Raw genomic sequence first — 22,235 nt, forward strand, 5'->3', positions numbered from 1 at the left:
GCTTGAGGAAGTTACTACTTTCTCGTCTGCAAAATGGAGTTAAGCCTGACTGGCATGGCTCAGGGTTGAGCATCGACCTATGAACCAGGAGGTCATGGATTGATTCCCAGTCAGGGCATATGCCTGGGTTGTAGGCTCGATCCCCAGTGGGGGACATGCAGGAGGCAGCTAATCAATGATTCTCTATCATCACTGATGTTTCTATCTCTCTCTCCCTCTCCTTTCCTCTCTGAAATCAATAAAAATATATTTTATAAAGAAGTTAATACTAACTCCTTTGGAGGGCTCTTATAAAAATTACAGATCTGCTAGATATAATAGCTGAACATAGTATAAAGAGCCTAGTACTTAAAAGTTGTTCAAATAAGTGGTAAGTATGAATTCTATCATTATTGACACTATGACTCACTTAACATTAGTCATGAAAGATTTTTATTGTTAATTATCTTTTTTGCATATATTATTTATATCCCCTGGAAAATAAAGCACTTTAGACTAAGAACCATGAATATGCCTTTACATAATTTGAAAATAACAAGTGTTTGAAATGTTTGATTGATATCATATTTATATGAGTTCATAATATTTTAGAAATAGACTTGCTGAATATTATTTTATGTTAGTAAAAAAGGTTATAATTGTAAAAAAATCTTCCAGTTTTGGTATAATCTGAACCATTCCAGCACTAATTTATGAAGGCAGTTATTGAAAAGACTATAAAATCAGTGAACACAGCATATTGATTGTGCTTAACAACAGAATCCTTCTTCTGTTGAATAATCCTATCAAATGTCATTTTTGCATGAGAGAAAAAGTAAGTTTGATGACAGGCAGAAATCTTGGGTGGAGGGAGAATCAATTTTAGTCATGGAAACAAGAGTAATCAATATTCAGACCACCAGTCTACAAATACACTGAGGGGGTTTATAGGAAATCAGAATGCTGACTGCAGTATTAAAAACACACACACACACACACACACACACACACACAACTTAGGGCATTGAGATAGAGCCTCGAGCTTAAAAGGGGTTCAATAGTACTATGCTTCCTTTGTATGACTTTTCCTTCAAATGACTGATTGGGGTGTCAGAGGAAAAGGCAGTTGTCACACAGTGTGTATAGGTAATCACTATCTTCTGAATTTGTAAGGCAGATGTCTGGAAATGGGAATTTAATACATTAATTAATTCATATGTCATCTTGTTCCCAAAAATGTTTTAATGTAGTTTGTATCACTCAAGGGTTAGCTAATAGTAATTTTAAAAAGATGATAAAAAATTTTTATATTCAAAGTAGATACATGAGAGAAGTAAGGTTAACATGAAGATACATATATATGGAATCCCATAGATTGGTTACAGGGCCTCTAAATATTAGTTCTAAGCTTTTTTGCAATCAACACAAAGGAGGATTAATTACAGGTTCATCCTGGGATATGACAATTTTCAGAAGAGGTAAAGATTTAAGTAATATTTTTAGAGATCAGGAGTAAGAGAGCCAAGTTTTTAATAATGACTCTGCTAGTTTTATATATTTCATTAAACTTTTTGAATCATTCATCAATATTCAGACCAATATTTCTTATGTTCTTGATTTAAAAACATAAGAAATTGTAAATTTCTTCCTACAATTTTTATAAAGGAGATAATATATGTGACCACAACCACCTGAACATGCCTGTTGAGATAGTGCCTTCAATATAGGCAATATTGTGTGAAACAACTCAATGTATAGGCAATTGTATAGAGAAACATATATTTTCCTATGTAAAAAGGAATTACACAGTCACCCCTTACTGTCCCCCCATTGCTGACCTGGTTGCCCCACACAACCTGTTTTTTCAGTCGTTTGGTCTTCCCTCACTAACTCCCTGCGGGCCTGGTCACCCCACACAGCCTGCTTGTTCAGTCATTTGGTTGTCCCTCACTAACTCCCATGCTGTCCTGTTCATAGGCAGCCATCTTGTGAGGGCATAAGAGTTAATTTGCATATTACCTCTGTATTATATAGGATACTTTATTGTTCTCTTCTGTTTCTTGTAGTTCTTAAGGTCTTCTTTATTGGCAAATTCATTCTTACTCTTTAGTACATGCTGTATACAATTTTTTTTTCCTATAAGAATCCACATTTTGAGTATTATTGAACAGATTACTAAGAGTAATATAGATGATCATATTTGAGATTTATAACATACTAGTATCTTGTTAAACATCATTCTAAATATCACAATAATTTAAAATTCTTCCTCTTCTATGTAAGAGTTTCTATTTCATATCACTGGGTGCTCTTTTTATTGACTTTATAGATAGGGAAAAATAGATACTCTCATTAATTTGCATTATTTGTTGTCTGTTTCTATGAGGTTTTTTGTTTGTTTGTTTGCTTAATAAGTTTACCTTTTTCACCCAGCCACCCAGCTCCCTCTCCTATGATAGCTGTCAGTCTGTCCTCTGCATCTATGAGTTTGTTTCTATTTTGTTTGTTAATTTTGTTAATTCGATTCCACATATAAATGAGATCATGTGATAATGATACTTGTCCTTCTCTGACTGGCTTATTTCTCTTAGCATAATATTCTACAGGTCCATCCATGTTATCAAAAGAGGTAAGATTTCTTTCTTTATTATGGCCGAGTAGTATTCCATTGTGTAAATGTACTATAGCTTTTTTTTTTATACACTCATCTACTGATATGCCTACCCCCGCCCCCCAAAACAGAGCTCTAAATAGCCTCAATGGCTCTTGAACTCTTTATTTCTCATCTTACAAAAGTGGTCAATCAAATCAGAATAATGGAGGCCACTCTACTTCAAAAGAATTATTGCAATTCTCTTCTATGAGTAAGGTGAAGATGGAAAGGAACAAAGAATTACTTAATTCTGAATGTATGGTCAGTGCATACTCCCAAATCAACATGAAATACAATTTTTAAAGAGTTCCAAAACAAAGAAATGCTCTTTTTCCTGAGTTTAACTAAGTGATTATGGGATTATCTTAAAAGAAACAGTAGCAACCAGCCCTGACTTTCTTTATTCTAGCCTGAGATAAACAGTTCCATATTCTGGACATGAAAGCTATATTTTTCATGCACATTATTATGTTGTTCACATTTATATTAACCTTTCTATTGACCAAATCTTCACTTTAAGCTACCAGTAAATCCATTTTAAAAGGCTTTAATCAAGTTAGAATAAGAGAATATTAGTGTGAATAAAGGTGAAGGATACTTGTGTGACTCAGATGCAACTTTGGTTTGTTGTTTTCCCCCAACTGCAATCAATAGACTATGGCTGAGTATAGTTCACCTACACAGCACTATCTACCCTGTTAAGAAACATTATAAATGAATGTATTAAAAAAAACCACAAAATGCATAAATATATTATTATTCATATCAAATTGAAACTATACAAATCAATTTTAAACTTAAAATGAAATAATAATGAACATTTTAATAATTGTTAATGATGTTATAGATCAATTCCACGCACGTGAAATTTAACCTATTACTTGTAAATAACAAAATTAATGCAATTATACTGTTATTTTTTCAAGAATTTCTGGCACATGAAATGTAGTATTTAAAAATTACAGCTTTACCACTGTTATTGTGATATATCAATTTTTAACATTATTATGAAGATGTCGGAGGTATGTGTGCATGAAGCTTGGATATAGATTTTACCAATAATTACAAAATATATTCTTTTAACTACATTGTCAGGGACTCTTAAACTATATAAAAAGCAGTATTCAGTATAACTTCTTTCTTCATTTACTTGCTGTATTATAATAATTTGGACCATTCCTTCTTTACATTATGACAACCCATAAAAAGTCTTTCACATAAAACAGATTCTAAAACATATGGATAGATTTTCTCACTTCCTAAATTTACTGTGCGACAGGTGAGCAACATCAACTGCTGAGAAACAAATTTCATTGCTATAAAAACCTCAAGATTATACCTAGATCAAATTTTGTTTTATAGCCACACTTCTTGGTTTAGTTTTAAAAAGAACAAGTGCATCTGTCAACCTCCCCCTTCCTGCTGTGGTTTGGAGTTCCATTTCCAAATGATCTGATTATGCCACTTCCTTGGCAGAATATTTTTAATTCTAAATAGAATAAAATAGAGTCTCTTTCTTCACTTGGCCTTTTATTTTTTTTTATTTTATGATCTGGAACTATCCAAAAACACTCATCTCCTCCAACTTCCCAAATACAAATTCTGCAGTGACATGCCCAAATATTTGCAGCTCTGCCAACATCTCAAGTTTTTTCACACCTCTTTGCTTTTGCACAGCTGTGATTTTAGCCTAAAATATATTGACCTTCTTACAATTTTATTTTCCTTTGCATTAGCACGTAAGTAATCTATTTTCTAAAGCCCTCAGTGGCCTCTAAGGTAAAACGTAAACCCCACCCACTCTGCCCCTTAGCACTCTGAACATATCTCTAATTCAGAAATTATTGCACTGTGTTAAAACAATCTGACTACACATTTTCCCATCTCCCATTACATAGTGGGTACCTGTTGGACAGAAACTGTCATTCTTAATATGAATATCACCAGCACAAGCTACAATGCCTGACCCAGAGAGGCGCAATAAATGTTGTGGAAGCAATGAATGAATGTGTCCTGGGAGAAGACTCTTGAAAATGTAACCAATGTTTAAAACAATTCTTTCTTTATGTATTTATGAAATCAGAACTTCTCTAAAGGGTTCTAGCTTTCTCATGGAATGTAGCCATCTGCTGGGTTGTGTATGTCAGAAAAACGCAGAGGAGGCTCTCTGCATACAGTTCTTATTCAAAAATGCTAATGTAGCTTTGGATCAAAGTTGACATTTTGGAATCTTTTTTTTTTTAAATATGCTTTTTATTGATTTCAGAGAGAGGAAGGGAGAGGGAGGAATGGATAGAAACTTCAATGATGAAAGAGAATCACTGATTGGCTGCCTTCTGCTTTGGTGAAGACAATGATATTTTCTCAATCTAACATCAAATGCTCTGCAGAGACAAAACAAGTCTCTCTTCTTTCAATCAGATTGTTATCTGCAGTGTTTCCACTGAGAAATCTTTTCAGAAATTAATTTACTTGGAAAGGCTGTATTAGACTCTTCTTTCATATATTCTAGGAGTTTTGCAAATGTTGTCATAGACAGATTATTTTTAAAAAATGATGAGTGGTTAATTTCTTACAGGTGAATTTAGTATACATCTGAAAACAGAAGCTCAGGTTGCCACTCATTTAAAGCAGGGCCTTTCTAATCACTTTTGATATCAGACCTCTTTTCGGGTAAAAATAATGAAGAGACTTTACTGGTTGAAATAATGGCTTCAGATAATGACCAATATGGCTTCAGATGAAGACAGTGCTAATGGCTCAATGGACACCAACTAATACCTCCATCTCTCCTCCTGCCTTTAAAATCATTAACTTTATGTAGTGACTCTGGACAGCTCTGTTGCTAGCCCAAATTAGGCGATCTGCTCATCCTTAATGCAATCTCTATGGCCAGGAAGAGGAGTTACAGCCTTGGAGGAAAAATGGGATAAATCCCAGCAAGCTTCATGAATATGTTCAGTTTAGGGGACACATGAATTTCTTAAAGAAAAATCTGAGGCACAGTAGACTAGAGAAGAGAATGAATGAATGTTGAGGAAACAAGCAACATATAATTAATATATATCTTAAAATTTTTTTTTTAACAATTTAGCAATCCCTTTTGATCAAAGATTTAATTTTTTATTAATTTACTTATATTCTATATCCCTTTAACCTAGTGGTTGGCAAACTGCGGCCCGTGAGCCACATGTGGCTTTTTGGCCCCTTGAGATTTTAGCAAAGACCAGTTTAGGAGTACCCTAATTAATTTAATAACAATGTACCTACCTATACAGTTTAAATTTTTTTTAAATTGGCTCTCAAAAGAAATTTCAATTGTATTGTTAATATTTGGCTCTGTTGACTAATGAGTTTGCCAACCACTGCTTTAGCCCATTGGCCAACTGAAAGCTAAGAAAATGCACTGTATTAATCTTGCAGTTTTTTATACAACACTAGAGGCCTGGTGCACAAAATTTGTGCATGGAGTGGGGGTTCCCTCAACTCAGCCTGCACCCTCTCCAAATGGGGACCCCTTGCGGGATGTCTGACTTCCAGTTTAGGCCCAATCCCTGGGAGATACCTCTCACAATCTGGGACCACGGGCTCCTAACTGCTCACCTGCCTGCCTGATTGCCTCTAACTGCCTCTGCCTGCCAGCCTAATAACCCCTAACTGCCCTCTCCTGCAGGCCTGATGATGCCCTCAACTGCCCTCCTCCTCTGGCCAATTTGTTTTTGATTGGTTGGTTCATATGCCAGCATCAAAAGCTTCTCCTAAGCAGCCATTGGCTCCCCACAGCACCCACCTTTGGTTCTGATTGGTCGGTTCCTATGCCAGTCAGAATCTCTAGGCCTATCTCTGGGCCTGATCAAAGAGGCATGGCTTAACAGTAGCCCCCTCAGAGGCCAGGAGAGAAAGAAAAGCCTGGCTGCTGGTAAAGATCAGAAAGAAAGAGGGAGAGAAAGAGAGAGGCAAGTACACTGATCAACAGCTTCCACTGAGGCTGCAGATCAGAGTCTGACTCACTTTCTGGGTTTCAGCCACCTGGGTAGTCAATGCTGGGTTGCCAGGCTGCAGCTGGGCAACCCGGCGCTGACTTCTAGATGGTCTGCATTTGGTCGCAGGCACAGCCCCTTCCCAAGCCTTCACCCCAGGCCTTAGTCTTGGGAAGCGGGTACCCCCCACCCCACTGGTGGAGGCTTTAGGCTTGGGAAGGGCCCCAACTCCTCCGATGGCCGGCTGGGAGTGACCTGGGTGCCCCTAAAATGTAAGAAATCTCATATTGAGAAGCATAGCTAAATAGGGTCTCCATTATTTCCTAATGTGGATTATTGGTGAGTTTGGGGAATGATTGGTGAGTTTTAGAAAGATATATTTTCCCTAGCTCCCACTTAATGCAGTCTTAAAGTTCAAAGATTAGTATCGATTTCTTTTCTCATTACATTTAATTGTCATTCCACAATAATATATCCTGATCTTATTTAAATCAACTTAAGTCTTATTGTCAGCTGTAGTCAGTGACTTATCTTCTGAAAAAAACTGCATGTTCCTGATATGACACATTCAGTGCAATAGTTAGGTCACACAAATAGATAAATACACACTCATAATCGACTTTAAACTTAATAGCAATATGTTACAAAAATTAATTTCATAAATTTGGTGAAACAATCTTACTTCTCTTCAAAAGACATTACTAGAATAATAATTTGAATCAATACCATGTGTCAAGTGAAAAAAATGCAATTTAGATTTGTTTTGCTTGTGTAACAGGTGAAAAAATTTTCTATTTTGAAAGTTTACTGTTATATACTTATTTTATAGTAGTTAATAGAACAGGAAGAAGGCTCCCATTTCTTTAAAACCATATAAACATTCCTTTAAAATAAGTTTATTTATGAGGGTGTTATAGTAGAATATTTATGAAGATGTTATTTAACAAAGGCATTATAAAAATAAATGATAGACTGTAAATCATTTAATCCGTATGATTAAGTAGTAAAATTCTTATTCTTACCAAACAAAAAAGAATAGTCCTTGTGCTTAGTTAACTTTTTCACTATTGAATTCACCTCAGAAGAATGATTGTAACAATGATTAAACAGTATTTATTATGTGTCAGACACAGTTCCTAGCTCTGAACATATATTGACTAATCATAGTTCACAACAATATTATGAATAGGTAATTTTACTATCCTGATTTCACAGATGAGGAAACTTAATCACAGAGAATTGAAATAACTTGCCAAATAAAGTTATTTGAACCTAGACCCTGTGCTTCCAATGATTGGGTTCCAGAAAATTGAATCTTAACAACAACAAAAAAGTCTAATGATAAAAGCTTTGAGATAAATCCTCCAGATTATAGGTTTTTATGTACTTTTGGTTTATCTTTTTTCCCCTCTTTATGCAAATTCAGTAGCTCTTTTGCTCTGCTGCACTGGGACTTGGGGTAATGGAATGTGAAGGCATTTTGAGATGGTAATAGAGTGTGCAATTTGGTGTCATGCTTTATCTGATATCTGGTAGGTAAAGTTTAAATTTTCAGTTAGTACAATAACACAAGTTTACTTAAGGAGAAATTGAGTAATTTCCTAAAAGTATGTGATGTTTAGAAATAAGAGAAAGCAAGAAATTATTGACAAATCAGAAATTTACTGACAATCTGTTATGTAGAGCACAGTGCTAGGAAATATGTCTACAAAAATACGTCATGAGCCTCACTCCATAGTAACTCCATAGAGGGGAGGATGGGAAGAGGAAAGGATAGAGAACCAAGTTCTATAAACTATACAATGCTGAAATAAAGGATAGAAAAAGCAATTGGGAAAATGGGCAAAATGAAATCAGGGGAAACATTCTATGATTCCCTAATGGCTTTGAACTTTATGCAAAAAGCAGCAGGAAGCCAGCAAGAGATTATAAGCAGCTAAATGACATGATGATGGAGATGGGATTTATGATGGGAGACCTGCAACCCCCCAAAAGGAAAACCTGATCCCAGTATACCAATATCTCTATGAACTAACTACCCCTGTTCTTCCCAAATAGTTTAATTCTTTTAAACTAGCACCTTCCCATTGTTGCAACCCTTACCCAGGCCTCATCTCTTCCCTGAGTTACAGCAACAGCCTCTTCACTTCTCTCCTCCTTTAATGGTTAGTCTCAGCAAAGCAACACGAGTTATTCTTTAACAATATAAGTCAATTTGGGTCACTCGCCTGCTCACACTCCCAATAGTTTATATTGTATGATTTATTTTCCTTTTCCTCTCAAAAAATCTATGATTACAAGATAGCATTAAATTACTTATTTTGAAGTGCACAGGGGAGAACTTAATGACCAATTGCCCTTGGGAGAAAAACAGCTACCCTGAAAGTAACAGCTCAAAGTAAATGTGTGAAAAAAAATAGCCACACCCCAGTTTCTGTACCCAAACACCAGATGCAGATTATGAGAAAGTGAACTTTAAGTGTGATGGTATAAATGCATGAGAATTAGGGTGGCCTTGGGTGTTGAGGGATTATATTTTGCATGTGGAAGAGTAAAAGCAATTGCAGAAAGTTGACTGCAGTAAATGAAATTCTTTGCCCTAATTCTTTGTAACATCTCTCATCAAGGGGTACATTCTATGTGCATTGTCATGTGATTTGTTTTGACCAATAGAAAGTGGCAGAAGTGACACTGTAGAAGGTCAAGGGCCTATCTATTTCTATTTTTGTTCTAATAAAGCCGTGCCTTGAAACCGCCTTGTAAGAAAGCTGGTCTAGGGTGAGAGTCCTCATGGAGAAGCATCAACATTCCTCAGCAGTCAGTCAGTCAGCACCACCTGCAAACTATGGGAAGGAGGCCACCTTGGACCTTCAGTCATAGTTCAACCTCCACAGGTGAGCCCAGGGAAAACCTGAGCAGAAATTCTCATTGGTTCTGGGTGCAGCCAATGAGTTTGGAGGTGGCTTGTTACCAGTAATAGTTACATGACCCAAGGCCTGAGTGGTAGGAAGGGAATCTAGAATCAATGAGGTTATGAGAGGACAAAGTCTGACAGGAGATAAGCAGAGTCAAAAAAAACAAGGGGCCCACTGATGTAAAAAATGAGGTACATCTGGGTTATGTTTGTTGTTGTTTTATTTTTCTTTCTTTTTTAATTGAATTTATTGGGGTGGCATCCATATTATAAAAACCTAGTGGCCCTAACACCATAACGACCAAAGACCTGTCACCGGGACTTGACTCCGGGTCTCACAGAGTGCGCGGCTTGGGGGAGTCCCACAGCGCGGCAGGGTATGGGGTCTCGGGTCTCCCACAATTTCCCATGGGCCTAGGTCTTGTGCAATTTCACGCACTGGGTCACTAGTTGGTTGATAAAATTATACAGGTTTCAGATGTACAATTCTATAATCCAGCATCTGTATACTGTATAATGTGTTTACCACTGCAAGTCAAGTCTCCTTCCATCACCATTTATTTACCCTTTATCTTCTACTTTTAAGTAGTTAAAATTAATTATTAATTTTAATCATTAAACTCCTGCTCAATTTGATGGAAATATGTGCTTTCTATCCCTACTGGCTTTTTTACGGACCCAGCAATTGACCACTTCTGATAAAGTGCAAGGCTGTTTTCTCTTATACTTGCCATTTGAAGTAGTAGCTAACACTTACTAGGAATTTAGTATATCATTACTAGAGGCCTGGTACACATGCACTCAGGCGGGAGGGAGGGTGTCTCTCAGCTTGGCCGGCGCTCTCTCACAGTCCAGGAACCCTCGCAGGGGTCTTCAAACTACGGCCCGCGGGCCACATGCGGCCCGCAGAGGAGTCTGATCCGGCCCGCCAGGTTTTTTGGGCAGTGAGCGCAGCCGAGGTGTTACAGTAGGAATTAGTAGTTCATATAGTCCTGCCCTCCAGCTCTCTGAGGGACCGTGATCTGGCCCCCACTTTAAAAAGTTTGAGGACCCCTGCCTCAGAGGATGTCTGATTAATGGCTTAGGCCCACTCCCTGGGCTGTCAGTCAGATATCCTTAGTGCTGACACGGAGGTGAGAGAGGGTCCTGCCACAGCCACTGCACTTGCCAGCCTTGAGCCTAGCTTCTGGCTGAGTGGTGCTCCCCCTATGGGAGCACACTGACCACCAGGGGGCAGCTCCTGTGTTGAGCATCTGCCCTCTGGTGGTCAGTGTATGTCATAGCAACTGGTTGTTCCACCATTCAGTCAATTTGCATATTAGCCTTTTATTATATAGGATCATTAGTGGTAAGCAAATTACTGGTTACTTATCTTGCATCTGAGGCTTCAGCTAAATCTACACTACTTTAAAGAAGAAAACTCTTCCTAAAATTCTATTTCTTTGCTAAGGCATTGCTATGCAAAAGAACCTTGGCTCAATCCTGAGAGTTCACAAACCCAAAACAAACACACAGAAGACAGATCTTGGTATCTGATGTCAGATTTTTAAAGGCCAAAGTAAAATTGTGATTACTACAAACCAACAGTGAAAAATACCCCACTGCCTTAAATTAAAGAAAATTTTTGTCTTTACAAAAATTAAATAGAGAATCTTAATTCAATTATAGGAAACAAACTCCTACCAACATTGTTAGATTATCCTAATTGTAAAGTAAGAGACTTTAGATTTAAGCATAATATCCAACCTAATTATATTCCAAACACATTAAATAGCAGAGCATTCTACAGGAAGGAAACTTAGTTGATTTATTGCTTAAATTATGGAAAAACAACTCAGTTATAGAGAGTATTTTTGCATTTAAAAGATCAGCTTTTTCATGCAATGGCTGTGTAATTGGTGTTAAGAAGCAGATTCCAGGTCCAGAGAGTGATCACGCTTCTGAAATTGCATTCTCATCTAGCTCTAAACATATGAATTGACATTTTTATTTTGCTTCTTTGTTTCCCCTTGTCTTACTGGTGTCTCCTGGGGGTGCATCCTGAATAAACCCTTTGCTTCTAGGAGAGTTTATGTATATCCTCGATCAATCAAAATATTAGTCTCAACGATATACTTTGTAATTTCTCTTGTTCTATTCTTGGTGTTTTGCTTCCTATCCTCTAATAACAGAGTTGGGTCTTATGTTCCACAAAAAAAGTTTTGTCATTTTCACAACCTTCACTGGACAGCAGAGCCATCCAGGAAGCTTTGTAAAAATGCAATTTTCTGGGACTTGCCTTCACAGGTTGTAATTTACTGGGTCAATAGAGAAGACTTAGGAATCTGATTTCACAGCACACTTTTAAGGAGATTCTGATACTGGGGAAACAAGGGCACTCTTTACAAAAACAGATCTAAACTCTCACACAATAAATTGAAAAATGTTTCCATGTAATGAATTCATATGCATATGGTAATATATCTTATACCTATTTACATATGATTTATAAACATCTAATATTATCTTAAGTCCTTCTATCTGTACATGAGGAATTGGTTACCGGATGTTCTTATTAATCCAATACTTTCTAACCATAGTGATATGACACAGTGGAGTTTTATTATCAGGTTTTAGGTATATATAAAACATTGGCTGTTAATGATATTTAAAGTCAGTTACTTTTAACCAATAAGTTAGAGTGATTTGCGGTTATCCATAAAATGATATTCCCCTTTAGTTGAATTTTTATATGCTTTCCCCGATGGAAGAGGAGAGAGCTGAACCAGAGCCATAGTGCTTTAAGAATAGCATAATCCACTCTGAGGGTCCTGGCCGGTCACTGCTCATGCTACTGCACCATTAATAGCCATGCAAGGATGAATTGTTGTATCAGTTGGTTTTCATAGAAATGTAATTGTTTGGTTTCATAAAACTCAAGCATAAACATAAGTCCTCTACATGAATGTCCCTATGTTTACTTTTACTAATGTGGAGAGAAATAAGAAAGGTGGCACAGAAGGCAGTTCACAACTGCTGAGCAGTACCAAGCAGTACCAAAATAAAACAACAAAACTGTGGTTTCGAAATTGGCACAGAGAGGTGTCAGTACAGTACACTGACACTTGAAGTTGAGCCTGTGGTAATCAGATATGGATGGCATCATTTATTTTTTTTTTCCGCAGAGGGAGGGAAAATATGAAAATAATATTTGGTTACAGTGTCCTTAAATAATCACAAGACAATGGATTTTCTTTTTCCCACATTCAGCCTAATAGTCTTGCTTAGTTTTGCTTCTAACCAACTGATTGGGTAAACAAAATACTCTGGCCTCCCCAAATTGACACCCTTAACTAAAACAAGGGCAAATTTTGCAAAATCTGAAGTAGAGAAGATTTGGTTTTTCTCATTGTCCAATTCCGGCCCACCAGGAGTAGTTCCTGGATTTGTGCTCAGAGATCTAAAATTGCTTTTCCAAGCACCTTTAAATTATGAGTGACAATTTTTCTATTACACATGAAATGTTTCTAAGTTCTCTCTGCCTTGCTTCTGTTATACGTCTCTACCTGGCAGAGAACTTGCACAAGATTCCTAAGTGCTCTCACAACCCTTCCCCAATCCCACTCCTTAGAAGACAACTGGAGCAATGAAAAAGTAAATAAATAAACAAACCAGCACCAGCAAATCTTAATGATCTCCAGAAGCCCGGACAAAAATATTTCAGGAAAAAAAATAGACGTTTTAAATGTTTTAAGGTCATTAACAAGGTTGCAAATTTATGGGGAATGTGGGAGGTAAAAAAAAAAAAGTATTTTTATTATTTTCTATATTCATAGACTCAAATTCTTCATTTCCCTAGTTGAGCTTTAACTTAATTATAAAAAGAAAATCTATAGTCGCAGCCAGGCCTAGAGGTAGAGCCTGTACAACTAATCAACTTTAATTCTCTGGGTTCGATTTAATTATAAAATAACATTTGGTGCAGCTGCTAAACACTTATAGGTGACCAACCACACGGTAACAGTACTGGAGGAGTATTTATAAGGTTCCAGCTTTGGCTCTGATTCTATCAGCGCAATTATGGTTCCATTATGTAGAAATTTGGACAGCCTCTAGGATATACAATAATGGAGGATTTTCTTGATTTATACATCCCTGTAGTTGAGCCAGTTAAAATATTGAGCTGCACTACAACTAATTTATGTCAGGAAGTAAAATTTAATGATGAAAGAGATGTCCTAATAAAGGACAATAATGACGAATCCAATATCCATAAGCGTACATATTACCATTTTTTATCCCTTTTTCTGTGCAATAGATGAAGTGAAACCAGCTTAGATGTACTGCGAGTTATCCGTTTGCCTTTTAAGTTATAACACGCATCACTCTTCCATAGAACCAGGCATAGCTAACTCATTCTTCTGCTTGTTCTTTCATGTTCCACAAGACAACTTACGAGGTAAATATCTGTGCTACAAAATATTTTGCCTGACAAAATTAGAAACAAGCACTGATAGTTTTAAAATAGCCGGTTCCTCTAGTATATTTAAGATATACCCAATTTGCACAAACATTCAGGAAGAGCACTGCAATAAGTGAGATCTGATTTTTTTCATCTGATAATATTTAGGCAAAAGTTTTATGGGCAATTAACTTTCCATCTGAGCATTTATTTTTTTTAATGTTAGCTTGCCCAAATAGACCAAGTTCATGGGATCCCAGTTCCTCCCTAGGCCTACAGGAGGATAAAAGAAAATATTTCAATTGAGGGGGGTGGAAATCAAGAAGTGTTATCAGTTAAGGAGTTACCAAGGGTGCCAAAATAAATAGGACCCGTACTGCTTCTAGAGCAGCTCAGAAGGAAACACAGAGGGTGCCATCCAACCCACATGAGGAGTTGAAGTGGATGTACAAGTGCAACAGAATATGTTTCTTCTGCTTTCTTTTTTCCTAGATGTGAGTCTTCTTTTCTTATTCTTCAGGGTAGAACTGGTACAAGGGAGAGAGAGGCTGTATCCTAGTTAACTGTATCTACCGAGAAAAAAATATAGATAACCTTTGCTGCAAACTACCGGATCAATACCCCTTTCATCACCTTCCAGCCGCAGGCGCTGGTGTGGTGATGTCCTGCCTGACTACCTTGGGCTCTGGACAAAGACGACGCTGTGCGTTTCAGAGTCGAAAGGCTAATTTGGCAGCGCTGACAGGGCCTGTCATTCTCTCACCCCAGAGGATATCTTTCTCTACCGCATAGTGACTGCCTCACAGGCGGAAGCAGTCCTGCGTGCGGTAAGAAAATGGGACGGAAGGAATTATGATGGCTACCAGATGTCCCAGTGCCCCTGGGAGGGCGCCAGAATGCTTTGGAGTGTGCTGGAAACAGCACAGACTGTCAGAGCACAGGCCCCTGGGGCATGGCGCTCACGCGGCCCTGCTGTGCAGAGTCATAGATTGGAGAGCAAGAAGGAGCCTTAGGGATGCTCTGCACCAGGGGTTTTAAGCTACCTCTGGGGAAGGTCTGCTTCCTAAGTGTGACCCAGGGATAGCTGAGGAGTAAGGGGATCTCCTTAAAACAGCAGCAGCGCTCTAGGAAAGAATGCACAATCTTATGTCAGGCCTAACAAGACAGGATATTTTATCAAACAAAACTCAGTGGTAAAAGTCCAAGGCAGTTCAGGAAAAGAACCATGGACAATCACCATCCTAGTGGCTGTGTGACAGTCCCCGAGGGGAGGCCCTAGAGCTCAGAAGGCTGATACAGGAACTCGAGGGTGAGATAGGCCCAGTGGCTCTGGAACCTGGAAATTACATTATATCACTAAGTTGTAATATCAGGATGTGAAATGCTGGTAAAGGCTTCTCAGGACAAGTCAACCAACCCTTATAACGCCTCTCATTTTCTTAGAGGGGAAAAATACCAATTAGGAAAATGTTACCTTTTCTCATTATTTTAAAATTTGGCAATGTAATATATTATTGGCCTAATGATGATTTAACTCTTAGTCTGTGTTATCTGTTTTCAAATGAAAAAATACTGTGATTGTCCAAAGAACCTCTTTACTGTCACAATTAGGAAGGGAGGGAGGCAGGGAAGGAGAGGAAGGCAGGGAGGCAGGGGGGCAGGGAAGGGGATGGAAGGATCTAAGGGAAGAATGAAAGAATCAGCAGCTATTTCTGTATTTTTAAATGGAACCAATTATGATGAGAGAAGATGAGAGAGGATAAAGCATAGGGTCAAACAGACAATCACAAAAGCAGGACAGATAGGTCTCACCATCACTGTTGATGCAGACAACCTCCTGAACTTGAGTGCCTGGACCACACTCTTTGCCATTGTCTGGCTCACAGTCTCCAAGCCTCACCGCCTTCCACTCGTAGCAGGACGGCTCCTCGCAGGGGATGGCTTCCAGTAAGTGAGGGCAGCTACCAGTGCCCCCCGAGCCTCCGGTGGGCTCGTTGGTGATGCGCCGCTTCCTCAGTTTGAAACCTGAATCATTGGGGAAGGAAAACTTTGATGTTACCATTGAGGGCTGAATATGGTAGAAGACTGAAAAAAAAAAAATGAGTGAAAGGTGGGCGAGGTTAGGAGGTATGAATCATACCTGCTTTAATCACTGGTTTACCCTTAAACTCTAGCCTAATGCGAGTTTATGAATAATTTATTAAATATATATATAGTTGAATGAATAAACAGAATGGCCAAAGAGAAACTTTTGGTGTTCGCTTAAGTATAGTAAAAATAAGGCAAGACAGGCCATCTATCTCCTGTCACATCCTCAAGGGCTGGAGGAGGGAGGAGGAGGAAGAGAGAGAAAGAGAAAGAGAAATCTAGATTAATTTTGCTTGATGTAGAAAGTATGTAGTTATAAAATATTCAAAGAAACAATGAAATACCAAGCTATTCAGGAATATTCATGACCAGACAAAAGTGCTATTACTTCAAATTCTTCAACACTATCACACAATTATATCTGAAAAAGGAACTTCTGGTAAGTTTGATAGTCCCAGGAAATTGTCTCTTTGAGACTTGGTTGATTTTGAACTCCCTGGAAATTGGAATTAGGGATATAAACTATCTTGGCTTTCATAAGTAGCCAGAGTCCTGCTCTGTGCCTTCGTAGCACCAAAGTGTTGCCTTCCTGACAATGTATAACAAAATTAATGTCTGTTGCCATGTGAACATGTTAGAATCGCTAGGACACTATCCTTTGAAAGAAAATGGGGAAATGATTTTTAATTACCGGATCATGTTAAAATCATCCCACCATGGCTTACCACATAACAAACCACTGCATTTATTTATCTCTTCCTAGATATATCATTTGTATCATAAAATAGGCAGCATTTATTTTTTGCTTTTATCTTCAGAGTAATGTGTTCTGTTCACTGGGCACTAGCTATGGGTCAGACACTGAATTGAGAGCTTTCTCATTATTATCTCATTGAATCTTTAGAGAAAACTTGGGTGGTAGATGTTATAACATCCCCCTCCAAGATAAAGGGACAAAGATTTAGATAAGTTGGTTAACTTATCTAAACAATATAAGACTGAGTAGGGTTTCCAATCCAGGTCAGCCTGACACCACAGCTAATTATAACCACTGTGCAAAATTGCCTTAGACATTCTCCATCTGTTGTCTAAATTACCAAGTATCTTGCCTACTTCGATTTTAATCTTCTAGCACCAGGTTTATTCATCCTTTGCAATCAATACTCTTTAGCCATTCTGGAAAATATCACAAATGAATAATTATAAGAAAAACAGAGTAGCCTATTAAATAACTCATGCTTTGACTCAATAGAGGAGAATTCCAAGTGCGTCATGTTAATATTACATACCTTTTTTGCCTTGCTGGTCATTACAGTTCTCATAAGTACAAGGTCCCCAAGCTGACCAAGGTGAAACCTCACATTCAATTGGACAGGGGATGTGGCACAGCTGTGTGGTGTTAGGAGCAGGGCCGGTGCATAACTTCAAATCCACTGGTTTGGGGGCTGTTTGGAGAAAAACACAGAGATTCCTTAAGAATTACACAAGTTGTTATGCTCAACAGCCTGATTGTCCTACATGTGTGAAGAAGGAAAAGGCTTAAAGAAGTGCCAGCAAGACATTATCCCAATGCTTCTCAACTACGTCCTGAGAATAAAAGGGGAAGGAACGGAAAGCAGCAGGATGGTGTAGTCAAGGGGAGGAGGGACTTGAAGTCATGCAGACCGTTGGTTCACCAGCTTTACCACTAATCAGTCATGCCACTCATCATGCGAGGTCTACCTTCCTAGGCAGTAAAATAATCCTTAAGGTCAATTTAAAATCCCTAAAATACTGCAGGTAGAGTCTAAGAAAGCGGCATCTACTGTAGAGGAGTGAAATAATAGGAAGGAGACTGCAGCTTTACTGCATATGGAAACATATATATTTTGTGGCTTCTGGTGGAGCAGGCTCCCTTTCCTTCGGGTCCCAGAGAAGTAACTGGTGAATGTGATGAAGGAAGAGCTCATGCCACCAAATGGGGCATCTCTCTCACCCTCCGGCTGCATGAATCACTAGATACTTCCCAGAACTTTTACTGAAAACATCATCTGCCTGCGTGACGCAAATCTCAGAATTGCTAAGGAAGCTAATTGTCTATGCTTGTTCATAAGTTGGCCAATACACTATGGATGGGTACTGCTTGCCTTTGCTTCTCTTTTCTGTTGCTGTGTGCAGTTTGGCTATTAAGTACAGCAAATGCATTTGACAGTTAACGTAAACGACTAAGGGAGAAAGGTATTTGCTACCTGTACAGCAGGAAAGAATCAAGTTTAGGTGTATATTGTATAACACATAGCAGCAGTTATTTTGTTGTAAACATTTTACAAGGTAAATGTCTTGGACGCCATTCCCTTTAATCAAAGTTTAAGTTCCTGTTTCTGTCTGATAATTTAGAACGCCCATACCTCTGGCACCAAGGACAGAAATAAAAATAAAAAAAAGGTCTTAGATAATTCTCATTCTCTTTATATAAAGAACTATTCAATTACAGCGACATAGAATTGCATCTATGTAGAAGCTCACAGAAATTAAAATAATTTAAGCTATATTGTCCTAATTTTTAAATAAAAGTACTGACTATATCAGCTTGTGGTTCAAACTCTGACTCAAACTGTGGGTGCTTTCTCATTACTCAGCTTCCTGCACTCCCATAGACACTCACTCATCAATGCTACCTGAAGGCTCTTACATTACCACCTTTTTTGCCAATCTGACAAAAAATAGGTAATTTTGATTCATTCACACTGGACAGCTATTGTACTGGCTTTTTTTTTTTTTTTAAACAATCTATCGGAAAAAGAGGTCAGTGCCCTTAACTAAACAGTCAGGTATTGCATGTTTTAAAAATTCTTGTGGCACACGGGTGTGCCCCTCATGGTAGAAAAACTGCTGGACTATCTTTAAATGATAATTGTGTCTATGTCTCCATTTTTTTTTCTGTTGTAAAAGTAATTTTAAACCTTACATTGTTTTGAAAATCTTTATTATTATAATGGGGAGTCCTTTGTGCCTGTAAATGTGAGGACTGTTAGAGCCAGAAGAAATTTATTTTATATATAAGGTTGAAAACTTTAGGAGGAAAAGGAGGTTTTATCAAGGGAACAGGTTAAAATGTTGTGTTTCTAATTCCTGGCCATTTTCATTGTGAGCCTAATGTTAGCGTTTAGTGTATTCTGAGTGAATCACATAGAATAATCAGTCACAGAAATCTTCTGGAGCTATTACGAGAGAAATGTGTTGAATAAAGGCTTGAGGAAGTATTGCTTAAAGCAAAATACTCCTGAGATCTTCGCAGCTGCAAAACTACTCAACACTGAGATAATAGAGTTCTTGAAAAAGAACCTCCGTTTTATAGATGTCTTTATAGAACATAAATAAAAGTTATTTCATCAATCAAAGAAACATAGGAAGAGAGTACCTATTTCTGTATGATTCTATTCCTTTGGTGATTTCATTATAGGTTTTTCTTGTAAATAGGGTACATATTGATTAATGTAAATCACAGATACTAGCTGAGCTCCTCAAAAACTATAAGTCAATTGCACTTTTTGCAATTGCCTACGGGTTATTTGGAATAAGTGTGATTCAATGAATGAGGTAAAGGACAGGCCCTAGAGACCTTACTGAATTCCAGTTTAATTTGTGGGATATAATTCCTCTAGTTCTGTATTACATAATGTAGTGTTATTGTTGATTATATACTCTCAAAAACTAAGATTTGAATTTTCTATAATAGCCTATTCATTATAATTGTACTACCTAAGAAGTTGTTTATCCAATACAGGCTCTAAAGAAATATGTTTGACTTAAAAAAAAAAGTTTTATTGTTGATCTCTTTACAATAAAGGAGAAATATTATTGTTCTCATTGAACTTAAAGGTTATTCAATTATATTTACTTTGCATGCTTCATGGGGTCACAAAAGAATGTTTGAACTTTCTGAAATTGGCAAAACAAACAAAAAAAATAAGACGTGCATTTTTTGCAGATCCAAAATATGTTTGTACTCTTATGTTTGGAGCATTACAAATAGAAAAAAAAATCATTATTGGAAGCAAACTTAAGACTTCTTTACAGCAATGAGGCCAATGAGGCATTCTGAAAATATATCATGTATAACCCCTAAGAACAACTAATGTATTATTTTAAAATTTGAACATTTTGTTTTTTACATAATTGTAGATCACATGAAATTATAACTTCACAGAGGTTCTATATACATTTATTCAATTTCTCCCAGTGTGAAGATATTAAAAATATATTGCACAATATGCGTGTGCACAGGAGCTGTGGGCGGGGACGGGGGGAGGGACTAGTGCCACCAGGACATGAGGCTGCCTCAGGGAACAGCTGCCCCACCCCCCACCCCAACCCACCAGAGGCCCTGCAGGCCCATGGTGCAGCCTGGAGGGGGCAACAGGTCAGGGGTGGGGTCAAAGTGGAGAGCTCTCAGCACTCATGAGCAGGAAGCTGAGGGCACAGAGAGGAAGGGGAAGCACATAGGCAGTTAGGGGGTTTAGGCCAGGAGGGCAGAGCAAAAAGGCAGTTAGGGGAAGCAAGCCAGGAGGGGAGAGCAGATAGACAGTTATGGGGATCAGACAAAAAGGGGAGAGCAGTTAGGGCCATCAGGCCAGAGGGGAGCAGTTAGGGGCATCAGGCAGGCAGGTGAGTGCTTAGGGGCATCAGGCAGGCAGGAGCCAGCAGTACTTCTGGATTGTGAGAGGGATCCCAGATTGGAGAGGGTGCAGGCCAAGCTGAGGGACACCTCCCTCCCTCCCCCGAATTTCAGGCACTGGGATACTAGTTTACTATATAATGAGCAAGAGTTTTTCTGTTTCAAGCATGAGAATTAGGAAAAATCACATATTTGCTATATTCCTGGTAGCAGAAGTCTATATATTATTATTACTTTTTAGGGCTTTAAAAACTACTCTTTGTGATGCTATAGTATACTATACCACTGTGCATATATATATATATATATATATATATATATATATATATATATATTATACTATAGCATGTGATATTTTCCAAAGATGTTGGCCATTCTTGTCTTTTTAAAAATTTTATTTATTGATTAATTTTAGAGGGAGAGGGGAAGAGAGAAAAATATTGACCTGCTATTCCACATATTTAAGCATTCATAAATATGTGTATTTTGATGATGCTCTAACAGAGCTACTCTGGCAGGATGTATATGTTATTTTTTAAATGAAATCTTTTAATTATTTAACAGGAATCATGGGAAAGAAAAATCCTCCAAGTCTTCCCCACATTCACAGCATGAATTCGGAATGGTAGTGGAGTCCTAAAGCTGGCCTCTTGCTGGGGCATTACTGATCAGGTCACAGAAGTTCAGTTTTAATGGCCTGGTGGGCGAAGTGATATCCAGAATTCTTTAATTATTGGGGCAAAGGAAGGCATTTTTCAGACAGAAAATGAGAATTTTAATGATGAAAGGCTATTTGACCTCTAATTACCCTTCACCAGCCTACATATTATGTAGCCTTGTACTTTATTTCTCATTTAGTATTCATTTGGGTCTGGACCTTAACATTTTAAAGTAAGCCCTTTATATGAGTAGGATAAGGATGTGTAACTTCTGAACCATGGGAAACAGTATAATAACAACAAAACTGTTGCAATAAAGTCAAAGTAAGGGAAGAAAGGAGGAACAGAAAAACAGAAAAAGTGAAACAAAGGGAATAAAATAAGATGGGAGAAATAAAGGCAAAAGACTAACTTTAACCACTAAAAGACAGAGATGATCAGACTAGATGAAAAAAAATCAAATTTAAAATGACACTAGCATTAAATCCACTAGTGAGTCAACAATTTAAAAGTTTAATAATACCAAGTATGGGAGAAGATGTGAAAAACACCACTGGTGAAAACCTGTTATTTTAAACATTATTTTTAAAAATTTGAATTATTTTGAATGGTTGAGATGTGCATCGTCCCAGGTATATAATCTGCAAAAACTATCAGACATTTACCTCATATTTACCTGGACTATCATTGAAATATTGTTTATAAATGCAAATATCTAGAAACAACTCATGTCCAACAAAAAGGGAATGGGTATTAAATTATGGATGTCAGTACGATGTAATGTCATACAGAGGTGGAAATAAATAAGCTTGAGCACAATCCTCAATATGGTGAAATCCACAAATAAATCAAAGAATGAAGAAA

At 37.6% G+C, this 22,235-nt stretch overlaps 1 protein-coding gene across 2 annotated transcripts in view; it reads right to left on the bottom strand.

Annotated features, from left to right (window-relative positions):
- THSD7A (thrombospondin type 1 domain containing 7A) overlaps nucleotides 1-22,235 on the bottom strand; it is a 294,507-nt gene that overhangs the window by 109,894 nt on the left and 162,378 nt on the right. For both annotated transcript variants that reach the window (XM_084897092.1, XM_084897093.1), the window contains exons 5-6: nucleotides 17,345-17,500; nucleotides 15,780-15,992 (exon numbers count right to left, since the gene is read on the bottom strand). In XM_084897092.1, the coding sequence (XP_084753218.1) occupies nucleotides 15,780-15,992; nucleotides 17,345-17,500 (369 nt within the window). The remainder of the gene's footprint in view (nucleotides 1-15,779; nucleotides 15,993-17,344; nucleotides 17,501-22,235) is intronic.

The sequence above is a fragment of the Pipistrellus hanaki genome (genome assembly GCF_964339955.1).
Source record: "Pipistrellus hanaki genome assembly, chromosome: 10".
Taxonomy (NCBI): Eukaryota; Metazoa; Chordata; class Mammalia; order Chiroptera; family Vespertilionidae; genus Pipistrellus; species Pipistrellus hanaki.